Below are 17,006 nucleotides of genomic sequence, written 5' to 3' on the forward strand. Positions count from 1 at the left end.
GCAAAGTTTTGTATTTTATCTAGTGATCTGTCCAATTTAATATTTCTGAAAACCTATTCTTTACCTATTCTGTTTGACAAAACTGAAAAGACACAAAGAGGAACAAATCTAAGAGATCCTTTGTTCATTTTACCCTACAAACCTGAAAGGATAATTGTTATCCTTTTGAAGGCTTCTGATATCCTATTAATTTTTATCTGTGGTCAAACATGAGATTTTGAGTTCCCTGAACTCCACATGGCCATATTTTTGTGGACTAAGTGGATTCATCTAAGAATCCTCCCGGATTATATGATCTGATCCTAATTACAAGATATAATGCCAGCAAGTTGAAATGTTTTACACGTGACACCAAATGCAAACAGCAGAACTTTACATACAGAAAATCCTCTACAGAGGGAGTGTTACACCTTTGTTGTGACATATTTTTGAATGGTAAGTTTTCTAATACTAGGTTTAAAAAAAAAACAAAATAGAAAACATCTGATTTTGTACTGAAATCATTGAGTCATCATCTGTTCATCATATCAGCTCAAATACAGAAATTATTGCCCAGAAGCAGCCGAAAGCTCTACTCTCCAAAAGCTCTCAGGCGTAAATATCTGAAATGGAAATTTATAGTTTCTCTTTAATGTAGAAAAACAAACAATCTGTAAAATATAAAACCCACCATGAGGAAACAGTAAAGCCTGCCAAGCCTCTGACTGCAGCAACAACAAAAGTCTCTCACAGATCCAGTCAGGCCTGAGGCAACGAGGTAAGAGTCATAACAGTAAGCATGTCTGAATGGGAAGGTAAGAAGCAACAATGGGCTACTTAAGGGTGATGATAAACTAAACTGACAGAGGTGAGGAGATGATAGCAACAATGAAAAGCATGAAGGTTAAAGGATGACAACAGGAAGTTTTGCTCCAGCAAATAACTGAATGACTCAAAGAGGTGAAGAGAGTAATCGTGCAATATAAAAACAACAGAAAACTACTTCAGAGAGGAAATCGAGGTGTTTATTAGAAGGATGAGTCAGAGCTAATGAATGGGTAAAAGAACATAGCACAAAACACACAGACAGATGGAGACGCAGAGGAGCTGATATCCCACCAATGCCTGCCTGGCTTAGACATGAATATCCAGTTTATGATGGCGTTGATACAACAGTACTGCTTCAAACATGACAAACCTTACAATTTATCATAGATTCTCTTTTATGTAGATATTTTCAAACACCCACTTATCTCTAAATTAATTGCCTGAGCTCTAACAAGGAATTTTGTGTCACTATCACTCCACCCACAAGATAAACTGGCTGGAAAATGTATTTATTTATTCTCTTTACAGGCATCATAACTTACATGCGGTGCACTCCTTCAGGCAAAGTGGTTAGAATACCTTGATAATATGAGGTTTTTAAACATAGAAGAACCAAATTATACATCATTTTCTTTATTTTCTTTTTCAATTTCTTTTCCTAGGCATTTTTCATCCCAACTTTGCGTGTTTATCTGAATGGCTAAGTACTGTATAAAATCAGATTTGTAGCTTACATGAGCCAAATGCTAAAAGTGTAAATATTCTGCAGAAGCACAAATTTATAATGGAATAGTACTGCTGCCTGCAGGTGTGCACTGCAGGAATACACATCTTCGTCTGCAGGTTTTTGATCAAAGTAGAAGGTTTTGCTTTTTGTTATTCATTTGCTTACATACAGTATATGGACAGTTAGTCAGAATAAGGGGTTGTGCAAGCCAAGTGAATTATTTAGAGGCATAATGGCCTCCAGTGTAAGCAGTGCTTGTAGCACAGCCCTTAGATGTGTATCGATGTGTTATGACATGCTGGTCATCATCCTCCAAACCTCCACCTCACCCAGCAGCAGCATGCTCGCTCTCCTTCACTCTTCTTGTTGTATGTCTTGTGTACTCCTCTGGTGTTTTCTGCTTCTTCTTCGGCTATTTTATGGTCCCTAGTCGCAGCTCACCATCAGGGGGAATTTAGATGCTGTACAGAGAAGAAGCTGGGATTTTATGAATTATGAACATGATGGATATAATAGGAGTCTATCCAACTAGCAAAACAAATCAGCGATATCCACCTTTCTTTCTTTGTAACTTTTGGCTGTTTCAGGTTTTTGTCCTGTCCATTCATCTCTATTTCTCTGTTCTCTTGGCTGATTTTTTGTCAATCTAATGTTTTTCACTACGATCTGTTCGACCCCAAACCTCCTATGTTCTCAATTTAAATTCTTTTTCATTCATGAAGACATCCAATAAAAAAAAAAATTAAAAACTGATTTCAGCATATCTGAATGTATATTATGTATCTATATTCAGTAAACGTGTTTTTTCCCCTACATTTTAAATTACACAGAAAAATAAATCTGCAACCTGTTCAGTCTGGACCCTGCCTCTCGCCTGCCAATTGCTGGGATAGGCTCCAGCTCTCTTGCAACCATGAATTGGAATAAGCAGTATAGTTGATGGATGGATGGATGGATGGATGGATGGATGGATGGATGGATGGATGGATGAGCTGCCTGAGTGGCCACTAGAAGCTGGGTGCAAAAGCAATGAATAAATGAATATCCCCAACTTTACAGCCCAGTACAAAACAAGGGCTGAAGGGCTCACAGGTTCTTTAAGTGCAAGGCAAGTACCCAATGAACATTAACAGTGATGTTGGGTTTTGTTCAGATCCATTTTTACACCTAATTTATGGCAGCAAAAATCTAAAATTGCAGCTGATTAATGCTGAACTTTAGGTTTGAAGTTAGGAATCCATAAACCAATGGATGAAGTCACAGTAGTAGTAGCAATTTTGTACAGTCAAGGTAGGAAAAAAAGATTTCCAAAGAGCCTGAAGTGCAAAACTCCCTTTTAAACAGGCTGAATTTCATCAAAATACACTTCTCAAAATAATAAAGGGAACTCATAATCATTAGCATGTAACTCAAAGTTAGTCATATATCAGTTATATCAGTTTGTTCAGTTAGGAAGTAACAGTGATTGTGAATCAATTTCACCTGCTGTTGTACAAATGGAACAAACAACAGGTGGAAATGAGAGACAATTAGCAAGACAAAGCCATTAAGGAATGGGTCCAGGTGGCGGCAACAGAGCATTTCCTTGCCTTCATCCTTTATAACTGAATTTTAATCGCGTTTACATTTTGTCAGTGTAATCACCACCAGAGGTAACACAAGGTGGTGTGTGCGATCCACAAAAGTTGTTCAGTGCCACAGGCTCATCCTGGATGGCACATCAATGTGTGCTGTGGCAATAGGTTTGATGTGTCTCCTAGCACAGTGTCAAGAGCATGGAGGAGATAGCAGGAGACAGGCCAGTATACCAGGAGATGTGGAGGGGGACGTAGGAGGACATCAACCCAGCAGTAGGACCGCTATCTGCTCCTTTGTGCAAGGATGAACAGGAGGAGCACTGCCAGGGCCCAACAAAATTACCTCCATCAGGCCACTAATGTGCATGTTTCTGCTCAAACTGTCAGAAACAGACTCCATGATGGTGGTATGAGGGCTCGATGTTCACAAGTGGAGTCTGTGATCACAGCCCAACACTCTGCAGCCCAAATGGCATTAACCAGAGAACACCAGGATTGGCAGATTCGCCATTCCCATGCTTTAACCTTTTCATTAAGCTTTTCAGTTCCCTGTCTTTAATGCCTGTCTGATCATTTTGCATTAAGGCTCACATTTTTTAATCTATAGCAGACAATGGATAGAAAATTCCTCACAAACTACTCTTGTGATTTCATTATTGTTGTTTGTCACTACTATACAAACTAATGAGACAGTGGAGCTCTTCTTTGGTTTCCTCTGTCCATGGAATATAATTGCCAAAAAACAATGGTTTATTTATGAAAGGTTTTGCAAAAACAAATCGTGCCTTTTGCACCTTTCGTATATATTTGTGGTTTCCTCCTTGCTTGTCACCCATGGAGCCTTTCTTGGTTGAGTGAGCAACAGATGGTACGGACCAGCATTTCAGATGGCTCCATGTCAGCCTGTGGCTCTTTTGTGGTGTATTTTTCCTAATTTTATATTAGCCTTCATCATTTTTTTTATTAAGTTAATTTTTAGCATTGCATATTAGAGTCATCTCAATGGTGCTATGACAGCTGGAATATTTATTTTTTTCTATCAAGTATATATTTCTGAAGATGTCCTCATGTCTGTTTCTCTGTTCAAGATTCTACAGCCTCTATTTATTTCCAATTGTTAATTTAAAAAATTAAATCTAATGTTAAATTCAGAATAACAGTAATAGAATGATACTGTTTCCTGTTAACAGAAATGCTAGATTTCCTCTTTTTTAATGTTTTATTGATATACATTGAACAGTCAAACACAATACAGGGAAAACAATGTTTTGTTTTCTGTTATTTTGAAGTGAAATGCTATATTTCCACAGGTTTAAAAATCCCTGTCATTACAGTGCATATTCTCTGACATTGAGAATAAATCTGATTCTGCAACTTTATTAGTAAAAGTTCAAAATGGCTGCCATTCAGAATATGTGATGTTATCACTACAAACACAGATGCTTTTTACTGCTGTCAGAGATGGGGAGAAAGAACCCACCTACATAAATCTCTCCCACACACATGACTGTGTGCAGGAACCATTACAGCCCAGTGTGTGTAATACTGCACTTTCTGAAAGGGCGAAGGACCATGCCTCTTGTCTGAATTTTTCATTCCCCACCCTCTCTGTTTCTGTATAAACCAATAAATAAGCAATGAATCCAGAGGACATAACACAGAAAGGACTACATTTTTTGTCCTCCACGCCACAACATCAGCTCCCAATGATTCACATGTTGTCTGCCCTTCACTTTCTGCATCGTCCTCTTTTTGCCTCTGTGAAGTCTGGCTCACTCTCTCTGCCTTTTAGGAGCTAAATGATTTGCAGTGTTGCTTGTCCTTTTGTGCTTGGTCAGTGCACCAAAGTGTAGCGACTTTTGCCTTAATATGTGGTGAAAAGTATTTGTCTGTTCTTTTGGGTTGAATGTGACCTTTTTGCTTTTTTAATCCACTACCAATTTAGCTTCAGTCAGTCTAAGAGCTTGGATGGTAACTTGTCTAAAGTACACTCAGCTCAGATTAGCTAATGAATATATGCCCCAGAATTGCTCTGATTATGCAATGCTCTTCTCAATCAAGAGGTGTGTGGGTTGTTTCAGAGAGGATACAAGAGAAACCTTTTCGGTGTTGCTGGATGTAAGAGTCCTGTAATAGCTCTTTGTCGCCATCTAGTGGATAATGTGAGCAGTAGTTTAGCTGTTTTATTCAAGACAAGAAAACAGTCTATGATGAGGTCACTAACGTAATTTTTGTGTATAATTAAACGACTGCAAATAAGTAAACGTGCAAATAAGAGTAGATTGTTTAAGTTATGATTGATAAAAACTGCTAATAATAACTGAAGATGCTGTTAGTGTTATGTGATCATTTGCTGCATTTCCCTGTTTTGTGTTATGATAAAAATTAAACTTGAAGTCTACGATATAAAAAAAATAAGAAATAAAATCTGAACTTTGAAAATTACATTTTTTACATTGAGATTTTCTGAGCAATACATTACAAAAGTAAAAGCCATGATTATCAATGATAAGGTGATTATTTCTTTTTCTGTCAATAATGTCAAATCAAATATGTAGTTATTCCTCAAATGCTTTGTTTTATTGGGTATTTTAAGGGGAAAATGAAAATTCAGCATTTCAGAACACATAACATTTTACAAAACATAACCACTCATGAACTTTAGCAATGAAACAGAAGCTGCGATCCAAACCACGAGAATCCACGAGGTTCACGTGGGCTGTTGCCGTGGTTACCAGTCTCTCCAAACCCCGCCTCTTCGTTTTAATACCCAATAAAATTTCGCCATGAGACTGTTTACAATCAGCCGCGAACTGCAAACGTTTACTCGTTAGCTATACAAAAGTCAAAGCTATTATAAACATTTATTTTACATATAAGGCAATATGATCACTGACCAGCCTGTTGAACCACACTGTAGTGGAAACAACTGTGACAATTCGATGCTAGAAGGAAATGACCTAAGTAAAGGAGCACTGAACAGGTAACTTCGGTGTTAGCTTAGCTCTAAAGGTAGCCAACAACTAGCCTAATGTTACCGAAGGCTTCCTAGTGCCCTAGAATATCTCTCGTGAATTGTTATTCACTTCTTTTTTCTCCCTTTTTGTTTTATCACACTTTAGTGACACTGTGACTACTGACCTTATCACTGTAGTCACGTAGTGCGTGCAGCATTTGATAGTTGAAGCTGAGATTACCGAGCCTTGTAAACCACTTTTGTATTTACTAACGAACCTAAGACAGTTTATAAAATGACGCATCGATCAATTAACAGGTTTTTATTTAGAAAATATAAACAGAAAAACTGTTGCCGAATGCGTTTTCTGTTACAACTATTGTTTGTGGTGATGAAATCAATGTCTTGTTGCTACATATTGTCATTAAATCTCCATCCTTCACAAAACCAGAGGCTTTGGATACAGATATGGCATCACTGTTAATTTGATCCATCAGTTTTTGTACAGGTGAATAAAACAAACAAGTAAAAACTATCCTGACAGTGATGTAAAATTACTACAGTTACTCAAAATAAAAAAAATAATAAACAAATAAAATAAATTGCATCTGAGTTTATGTATTGTGTACGGTTAATAAACTAATTTCTCAATTAGGGGCAAGGTGTTTCTAATATATTTGTATGTTAGAGACTAGAGATTTGTTCACTGCCCCACAATTTGCTGTTACTACGTTAATACTGCTATTGGAAGAAATTACTTATCTAGCTAAAAAAAAGGTGTGATTTGTTAGACATTTTCTCGTGAAGGATGTTTATTTATTCTCTAATAGTGTCCTCCCCTTTTACCTCTAGAACTCCATTCACAAAATTTAAGAAAGTACACTCCCGCTTCAAGTCACCCGTGAGTAATTATTTTGTTACACAACATACTGTTGTCTATATTTGTTGTATGCATTTCATTTTCATATGTTTTTTGTATTGCATTTATAGCTCCAAGTATCCGAGAGTGCCAAAGTAAGCCCTGCAGAAGAAGCAGCAGAGCTAGAGAGAAAAAGAGATGAGCTGGATTTAGACATAGCACAACTGGAGGCAGAGTGAGTACAGCTTTGTTTGCTTTTTCAGAACTCTTTTTGAGGTCCACTGGTATAGAGTTTATGCATGTGGTGATGATTCTATGTAACACTAAGGAACATGGAATCAGTAGTAATGATTCTTATAAACATCTCCTCTATTTACCAACATTGACACCTTCTTTTCTACACACTTTTATTTATCAAGTGTTCACTCTTTGGAGTTGGTACTTGTGTGTGAACATTTGCACAAAAGTGTTTTTACATTAGACCAATGTTGTGTCTGTTTTTACAGGGGATACAGAGTAGAGGAGCTGGAGCATCATATTGATATGTTGCATGAATACAATGATATCAAAGACACTGGACAATCACTGCTGGGCCGTATTGGTGAGACATATACACATACAGATATTTCAGTTTGCCAGTTTTTATGACCTTCTAGATTTACAGAAATCTTTGTCTATATATACTTTTATTAATAGCCTGTAAATCCTTTAAAAGAATACACATAACGTCACATGTAGGGCTAGGTATTAGGGATGCACCGATCCACTTTTTTCCAATGCTAATACTGATATTTGACATTTATTATCGGCCAATAAGGATACAGGAAAAAAACGCTGAATTACAAATTAAATAATTTCTCATTGTGTCATCCACGCTCAACATAAGTGTTTAAAAACTTAAGAACTTAACTTACCTTATTTAAATGATGGCATGTTCTTTCTGACTCTATTTGAGTGTATGTTCACAATTCTTCTTCGCCTCGATGTGCAATGACACATGTGCGTACACACGCAAGTGAGCACACTCCCACCAGCAAACAGGCGGAGAGCGTGTTTTGGAAAATATGTGGCGTAAAAAAAAATAAATAACCAGGCTTCACAAATATACCCTCCATCCCGCCAATAAAACTGATGTAGTGTAGTTTTATTTAATGGTATAATAATCAACGTCTCTTCTCCATTATAGCAATCTGTTGTCTATCGTAGATTTAAACTGCAGCTGGGTCTGACAACCACATGTTTTCAAAGACCCATCACAGCTTCTGATCGGTTAGTAATGTGTTTGAGAGCAAAGCTGCATTCATCTCACACCATTAGTAAACTAAACGTGACTTTAGCGCACATTAACCGATTGCATAGTCTTTTTCTTTTTTCTTTTCGGTACACTCTGCAAGCTGGAGATCTGGTATGGTGCCGAAATACTTTAGGTCCTGAAATTAAACATCCATTACAAGAGCTGCTGGATAAAATCATAGCTTTACTGACTTGGTAAAAAAAAAAAAAAAAAAAATCAAATAGTCCCAACTTGTCGTTTTTTTTTCACATATAAACTGCTCAGTGTCAGTGACCTGCTCAAGCAGATTTCTCAAGCATCTTGGAACATTCACTGCACAGGTATTGCACGTAGCTGTTGAATATCTTGGCTGAGGTAGTGTGAAAAAGTTTCAGATGACTGATCCTCACTCGACTTTGAAAACAAATATGAGCCACTGTGTTGCACGTCATTAGCACATGACATCACTCAAAGTGCACAGCATAGAATTACACTAAACAGGTGTACGTCTATGGACCAGGTCCATTGTCACAATACCTGATCTAGAATTTTCTTCAGTATTGTTACCAGTACCAATATCGTAGTGGTGCATCCTTACTAGGTTATCTCCACTAATTTCCTAAATCGATTTGATTCACAATAGCCTGATTGGATTTGATTTCAATTTAAATCTATTCAATATCGATTCAGTTACAGATATTTATGAAACAAACTCATTTTCTTCAATATTAAAGACCTTTTCGGATAACTATTTTTATAAAACACTGAGCCCATTTACATGACCATAAAAATCAGATATCTGGGCGTAATCAGATAATTATAATAATCTGAAATGACGTGTCTACGTGCACTTCTGAAATATGCATTTGAGAGATAGTTGTCTACATTCACCTGTCCATTATCAGATTTTTCTTTTCCATCCATCCATTCATTTTCTGCCGCTTATCCGGGCTCAGGTTGCGGAGGCAGCTGCCTAAGCAGGAAGCCCAGACTTCCTTCTCCTCAGCTATATTCACAATCTCGTCCAGGGGGATCCCAATGCATTCCCAGGCCAGCCGAGAGATGCAGTCCGTCCAGCGTGTCCTGGGTCTTCCCTGTGGCCTACTCCTGGTGGGATGTGCCCTAAACATCTCACCAGGGTAACGTCCAGGAGGCATCCTGACCAGATGCCTGAGCCACCTCATCTGGCTCCTCTTGATGCGGAGGAGCAGCAACTCTACTCTGAGCCCTTCTCACCTTATCACTAAGTGAGAGCCCGGCCACCCTGGAGAGAAAACACATTTCAGCCGCTTGCATCCGTGGTCTTGTTCTTCAGTTTGTGACCATAGGTGAGGTTAGGAACATAGATCAACCGGTAATTCAAGAGCTTTGCCTTTTGGCTCAGCTCCTTTTTCACCATGACAGACCGTTGCAAAGCCTGCATCACTGCAAACACTGCACTGATCCGCCTGTCGATCTCCTCCTCCATCCATCCCTAACTCGTTAACAAGACCCCAAGATACTTGAACTCCTCCACTTGGGGCAGGACCTCATTCCCAACCTGGAGAAAACACTCCACCCTTTTCCGGCTGAGTACCATAACCTTGGATTTGGAGGTACTGATTCTCATCTCAGCCACTGCACACTCGGCTGTGAATCGTTCGAGGAAGAGCTGAAAAACACGGCCCAATGAAGCCCTCTCTTCACCTGAGTATCTAAGACATGCTTCCCATCCCCCCACCCAAAGGCAGAGGGAGACTACCCTCTTGTCCACCGGGGTTAACCCCAAGGCTCATGCGCCAAGTTGGGGGGCAAGAAGTATGCCTACATCTGCTTGGCACCTCGTACCGTGAGCAGCTCCAGACTGGAAGAGATTCCAGCCCTTCTCGATAGTGGTTTCAGAGCCTGTTAATACTGCTATTGCCTGTCGTTTCAGAGCCCAAGCCTTGCATCAAGTTAAGTCCAACTATATCTAGCCGATTCCGGTCAACCTCACGCATCAGCTCAGGCTCCTTCAACACCAGAGATGTGACTGTCCACGTCCCTAGAGCTAGCTTCTGCAGCCAAGGATCAGACCGCCAGGTTCCCCAGTTTCGGTCGCCAGCCAGCTCACGCTGCACCCGACCCTTATGACCCCTCCCACAGGTGGGGAGCCCACAGGAGGGAGAGACCCATGTCACCCTGAGCCCAACTGGGCCCTGTGGGCAAAGGCTCTGCCACTAGGCGCTCGCCTCCGTGCCCAACTTCCAGGCCTAGCTCGAGAGGGGGACCCTGGATCCATGTCCGGGCAAGGGAAATCTGGATCCATTGTTTTTATTCATCATAGGGGTCTGTTGAGCTTCACTTTGTCTGGTCCCTCCCCTAGAGACCTGTTTGCCGTGCGTGAACCTACCAGGGGCATACAGCCCTCAACAACATAGCTCCTAGGATCTTTGGGACATGCAAACTCCTCCACCTCGGTAAGGTGGCGCCTCAGGGAGTTTTTTTTTTTTTTTTTCCATACATATGTGCGTGGGGACGTCTCCTGTTGTTTTCAAAACATTTGGTGTTTGTTTAACATGGCAAATCCCATGGTTGTGGCTTTAGCTGCTTATGTGGTAATAAGCTCCGAAATAGTTTACAGGTGAATGTAATCCAATGGTGAATACAAAATCCAAATTTGGCATTATCCTGGCAAGAGACTCTGATTTTGGATGGAATCAACACAGGCAACCTTTCAATTGTGTATATTTGCTAAGATTTCACAGATCATAAGTAAGTGACATGAGAATCCTTTTCCTTTTCTGGTGTTGTTGCCGGAAGGGGGGTGGGTTCAGAGTTTTTGAATCAGTATTGGATTAATTAAATTTTTATTGATTCAAATCAATTTTTTTTCTCTTTTAACCAAGCTCCAGCCACATGGACACTGAGTATTCAAATTTATCTGCCAAGTGGACATTGATGTAAAAAAATTAGGAAAGAAACCAAAAATATATATATATATTTAGTATTATGAGATATGAATTAATTCACTGTATAATAATAATATCTGAGTTTGTGAAAGTCAGTTAGAGGAGGCAGTCTTCTTAAACTGCAAGTTGTGACCCATTTCATTGTCATAACAAATTAACTCTGGGCTTCATTTGAATGTTTTATCTGCTAACTAGCAATTTCAAGAGATGACAAGCTAGACCAGTGGTTCCCAAGCTATTTTCCAAGAGGAACCCTTTCATGCAAATACTAAAAAGCCATGGACCCCCAGCCTCACCCCAAGCTGAAACCTTGCTTAGGTTTTATGCTTTCAAAAGTTATATTCCCACCATAAATACTGTATTCTGGCTGAATCCTGTCCTTCCATAAAGCCAAACTTAAAATATAAACATAGAGCCTTACTTTTTTTTTTATTCTTAAAATAGGGACATTGTCCATCATTTATCAAATGAATGTATGACAAAAATCTGTGTGAAAGACCATTTCCACTCAAGGCTCGCCATTTATTAATTTGGACGTGAGCGTGGGATACGGTCTAATCTCACGACAAGTCTGAGATGGTGTATGCAAGTTTGAGTCAGTGTGGATTTGCAGTGCAGCACAGCAGACCCTGAAAATAATTATTAAACAAACCCTTAACCATCATCTAAGCATAAGCAGCCACATGTTCAGTACTCAGAATTAACCTGTTTGCAAAAAAGCATATTCAAATGGATTCCAGTAAAATACACACCGATGCACTCAAAAAATGATTTGGGAAAATAAATATGATAAACTAAGTCCATGACAATTAAAATAGCTCAAATCAATAAGACCCATAAATCATTATACACTACAATTTAAAATAATGATAAATACAAACAGAGATCTGTGTTTGCAAATGGACATGTACCTATATTTACTCTCAGGGCATCTCATCGCCCTGCTGGCAAACCCTGCAGAGTAGGAGTGCAGGTTCAACAGTGCACACACACACACACACACACACGTGTCACGCTGGAGCACTGCTTCGGGTTGCTGAAGGGCAGGTGGACGTGTCTCGGACCAGCCGTGGAGACACTGCTGTACTCTCCGGAGAAAGTCTGCAACGTAATTCTGTCCTGTGTGTGCAGTTCTGCACACCATGCTCTGGCTCATGGAGAGCCTGTTGATGCCCCAGCACAGCCAGAGGAGTGTGTGCCCAGGGAACCGTGCCAGCACAGCCTCCACACTGGGGGCTATACGGAGGAGACAGGAGCCAATCCGTCTTTTCTAACAAATAGAGTAGTCTATACCTTTAAAGATGTATAACTACTCTATTTAATCAGTAAGCTAATGTTTTCCATGCTGTGCACTAAAATGTACAGTTCTTTACTGGAAAATGCTTCAGGCTACTAGTTTTCTCCTTTGGAGGCTATAAAAAGTGGCTTCATATTACAGTACCTTGTGCACAATACTGCTGTACTAATGCAAGAAAACACGGACGTTTAGCAGTTTGAAAAACTTTTATTCACTGTTTTAAAGGTTTTCATAGATCTCTTTTAGCGTGTCATTTATATTTTCAGGTTCTTAAAGTAAAGAATTGTGACTTTCAGCAGACATGGGCTATTATCCAAATTAAAAACAAATAAAACATTATTCAGGGGCATATATCTGCTACTTACTGAGAATTTTATTCTTACCTCAGCCTGAGTCGGTTCAACAACAACGAGGCTATTGATTGCCGCTGTGATCCTCTTCCATGTAGCATTTTTGTGCACTTCTTTGACTCTGGTTTTTAGGCTGCCAAACAGTACCTCTTTATTCTTTTCCACCTCTGAAAAGTTTCTTTTTTGGTAGAACGTCTCCTCTTCATGGTTTGAACTCACTGGACCAGGCCTCTGGACCACAAATAATTAAGGACATAACATGTAAATGACAAATTGATTTTAGCCGCTGCATTTATCAAGGCTCAATCATCCCTACGCTGGGATCGGTCAGATACGAACGTTTCATAAATTACACGTGGATCCAATTGTAAGATCTTTCCTCTGATCATGTTGTCATTTCCACATTTGTTTGATAAATGAGGACCAATATGTGGACATTAATCAAAATGGCTCTGAATGTTCAAAGCCTCAGGGGGACCCCCAGTGCTCTCTGGGGGACCCCAGGTTGGGAACCACTGAGCTAGATGACAGCTGATCCAATCTGACAGCTCAGTGTGACACATGTTAACACGTTTGCTCAGGTGTCACCTCAAAATGGCACACGTTAACACTTTGCTCATTTTTTAAATAAGCCATTGTTGACACTGACATGATAATACGATACACACAACAACTTGTGATTTCAGCCTGAACTTTGTGGTGAGACTTGGACAAAAGACATCAAACCACACAAGGTGTGATATTTGTCCCTGATCATTTTTCAAGTAAATCTGTTTGCTTTAGATGACAAACATGCATCATAAACACTGTTCTCACATTATAACACCCTATGGTATTTTGTAAGGCGTATATACTATTAAAACATTACATCAAGAGAGGTAACAGTGGGGTAAAATGCATGGGAGAGGAAACAATGCAAATAAAAATGAGATCAGTGAGGCAGAAGATTCCTTTTTTCATGTTGTTCTAAAACCGACCACTAGAGGGCAACAGAAAGCCATCTCAGTTTTTTCTGATTGAGACAAAACCCATAGCAAGGCTTTTATTAATCAGTGTATGAGCCCGGAATACAAATGTTGTTGCTATTTTTATTGCTTTGGTGTGCTTTTAAATCATTCAAACCCATTAGATTAACACTGTACAATAAAGCTGTTAAAGCATCTCTGTAGTGGAGCTTTCAACTTAGGTTCCCACTTCTTCCTACTTTAATTCACCTGCTGCTGAAATCTGTTTTAATTTTCTGTGTCAACACCATAGATTGGATAATATTTGATCTGCAGCAGAGGCATTTTGTACAGAGTTTAACCGTCTTACTCAAATAATTGATTGTGATGGTGCTAGGATAAAAATTAAAGTCAGTCATACATTTCTCAGAGTTCAAGGTGACATGTTGGCATAGTGTCTGTTCTCTACAAGTTTTATCATAATTTCCTTACAATTCTATTTATATGGTATGTTTTGAAACATCATCCCATTTAAAGGTTGTAGGGAGAAGTTTATACCTCTCATACTGTTAGGATAGTTTTGGTGAATCATGTTGGCATGACAATGACACAATGGTCTTTGTGACTTATGACTTTTTACCTACTTTTGAAAGAATATGTTTGTAGGTGTGCACTTGTATGAATAGTGTGAACTCAAATCTGATTGTTCCTTTACATTTGACTTAATTCTGTAGCGCAAATAGACTCTTTTGAATTACTTTATTATCAGTCATTCTCATCTACTACAGTAGTCTATATTGAAAAAAACTCTTGTTAAATCTTTGCTGTGTAGTAAAAGCTTTCTATCTCAGTACAGAGAGAGTGGAGATGATAATGACCTCTTAGTGAACAGAGGTGGCATTTCCCCTCTGACACAATCACTGCCTTTCACTCAAACACTGACACACAATTACTATCTCTGTGTGTGCTCCTAGATACATGCATACACTCGCACACATGCAGTTAAATACAAGCACGGATTATCATCCTCTCTTTCCTCTTCTTGTGCCCTCTCTCACTCTCACACTTTGTCTCAAACAAGCACACTTTCACAAAGAGTCTGCGCTTAAACACTGAGTTGCTGTTGTACAGTATGTTGTTATTCTGAGAGGGAGGAGATGGGTGGGCAGGGTGTGGAGTGAGAGATGCCCTACAATACCCTCTAAAGACAGCTGTCCCTTTGTGTCTGACCATGTCTTTGTTAGGGTTAACTCCATTGTCATTTGAATATATACTCTTTTTTGCCTATATAACCTTTTTATAATGATCATATTTTCACCTCTTTAGTGCCATTTAATTAAAAACTTGACTTCTCATTCCTTTAATAACCTAATAACCATAAGTCTAGAGCTGCATATTTATAGCAAAAAGGACAAACGCTCATTCTGAACTAATATAGGAACTTTCATATTTATCTCAAAATAAAGCCACACAGCCAAAGCAAGATGGAAAAAAAAGATAGGAAATGCTAACTCTGTGAATTTTTAAATCAAGGGTGAAGGGTAATCCTGAGGCATGTGCTAAAGTTGCACTCTTCCTCTGTTAGGAATAAGACTTTTAAATAGTATTTACATCAAAGAACACATAAAAACAATTTGGTAAACCTACTATGCAGCACAGTGCATAATTCACATACCAAGTTAAATGAACTCTATTTTGTATAATCCTGTCTTTACAGTACATTAGAACTACAGTTGGAGCCAACAAATGCTACAGCTTTGCCACCACAGCAATGCTTTTGTCAGAATAGCATGTACATAGTGTGGCCAATTTAATTGTGCTTCAACAATACAAATATATTAAACATGTTTTATTGCAAAATTGAATTAAAATAACTGTATAGTGCAAGATTAACTTTATTTTTTTACAAAGTGCAAGCTGCATGTTTAAGGTTAGGGGTTTTTATTTTTTCTTCCCTACTGTGATCTTGGTCTGTTCAGTGTTTTGCAGAGTGTTTGAAAAGAAGACCAGAGGGAGTTGACCCTGTTATCTGTCTTATGTCATGCAGCTGCTCTGAGGGGGACCACCACACGAGATCTCTACTCACATTTTGGTCTTGAACTGGATGACTGAAGAAAAAAATGGAAATGCGATGTTGGGAATGCTCCCTTACACCAGAGAATGGGGGATCAAATCAGAGGACCATAGCACCTAATGAATGGAAAGGCCTGAAGATGTAACCCGATGAACTTTGTGTTTTCCTTAAGCTATCCCTTTTCTTTTTTAATGTCCGTTCTTAGAAGCTTGCAGAAAAATATTGAATTAATGGCAGTTATAACAAGAGGAGAATAGACTCAGTCCAAACATGCATGCATGCTATTTAAAACGTGCCGACTATTTAGGCCTTTAACTGAAGACAATTAACAGTATGTTGATTACTTTTTTCCAACTCACTCCCTTCTATGTTGTGCAAGAATGTAATGTTGTTGTGGCAGAACTTTAAAGGGATGTTTTTTATGTTTGTGATTATGTAAATTCTGAATGTATTAAACAGAAAAGGCAGATGGTGGGATAGTATTGTGTGGGCCTTTGTCACTTTTCTCATTGATATTAGCAGAAAGGTTTTCCAAATCCCACAGTGCTCTGTTTTACTATGTTTAGGGAGTGAATTCCAAATGGCATGAAATGTTGCAGGAAAATGTGTCTTTGCACTTCAGATTTTCTAGTCAAAGCTCATACTAATATCTTATCCTGATAAGTCCATTATCACTTAACTTACATACGAGTCATTATAATATATGTTGTTTGTTCATGTACTAGATGACAGGCTCATAGGGTTTCATTGTGCATCAGATTTGATGTGATCAGTCTTGTTGCATTTACTGCTGGCCTGCTTGCAAAATTTTTGCAAGAGTTTCTCAATAGGTTTACCCCAGTTGATTCAGACACTTTCAAAGCAGTTGGGACTCACATTTCTTGACTTGCATCAGTGATTCGCAGCATTTTGTTATAGTAAACCTTCTGTAATCTTTCCTGGTTATGCAATGTGCTTCATGACATGTCACATTGCTGTTACACACTGTGTAAAATGTCAACCTGGTATTTTGCCGTCATCTTAGACTGTAGGATATTTCTTTGTACGATGTTGCATCATCATAGCTAGATAGGTAGATAAAGGGTTTGCGTTTAAAACATTCAAAACAAAGTGTTAAAAATGTTTGAAATGCATTGAGAAATATATCAAAATACAAAAAGTAAACGTTTCCATTTTTGTGTTGAGTCATAGTCCCTTATAAACTTTACAGAG

At 38.8% G+C, this 17,006-nt stretch overlaps 1 protein-coding gene across 2 annotated transcripts; it reads left to right on the forward strand.

The window, feature by feature from the left end:
- Positions 1 to 5,911: 5,911 nt before the first annotated feature.
- swi5 (SWI5 homologous recombination repair protein) lies at positions 5,912 to 16,863 on the forward strand. Of its 2 annotated transcripts, XM_041970183.1 has the most exons (6): positions 5,912 to 6,094; positions 6,920 to 6,968; positions 7,058 to 7,161; positions 7,433 to 7,527; positions 12,967 to 13,003; positions 13,070 to 13,203. In XM_041970183.1, the coding sequence occupies exons 1-5, from the start codon at positions 5,997 to 5,999 to the stop codon at positions 12,987 to 12,989; spliced, it is 369 nt and encodes a 122-aa protein (XP_041826117.1). In that variant the 5' UTR covers positions 5,912 to 5,996; the 3' UTR covers positions 12,990 to 13,003; positions 13,070 to 13,203. The 2 variants fall into 2 exon arrangements, with proteins under 2 accessions (XP_041826117.1, XP_041826115.1); XM_041970181.1 differs by lacking the exons at positions 12,967 to 13,003; positions 13,070 to 13,203 and adding an exon at positions 15,768 to 16,863.
- Positions 16,864 to 17,006: the final 143 nt, after the last annotated feature.

This window comes from Melanotaenia boesemani, chromosome 19 (assembly GCF_017639745.1).
Source record: "Melanotaenia boesemani isolate fMelBoe1 chromosome 19, fMelBoe1.pri, whole genome shotgun sequence".
NCBI lineage: Eukaryota > Metazoa > Chordata > Actinopteri > Atheriniformes > Melanotaeniidae > Melanotaenia > Melanotaenia boesemani.

Excerpts from the sequence above, each read along its gene's own strand:
- swi5 (XM_041970181.1), top strand. The coding sequence starts at position 5,997 with ATGATCACTGACCAGCCTGTTGAACCACACTGTAGTGGAAACAACTGT. Across the intron at positions 6,095-6,919 it reads AGTAAAGGAGCACTGAACAG|AACTCCATTCACAAAATTTA; the intron begins GTAACTTCGGTG and ends TTTTACCTCTAG. Across the intron at positions 6,969-7,057 it reads ACTCCCGCTTCAAGTCACCC|CTCCAAGTATCCGAGAGTGC; the intron begins GTGAGTAATTAT and ends TTGCATTTATAG.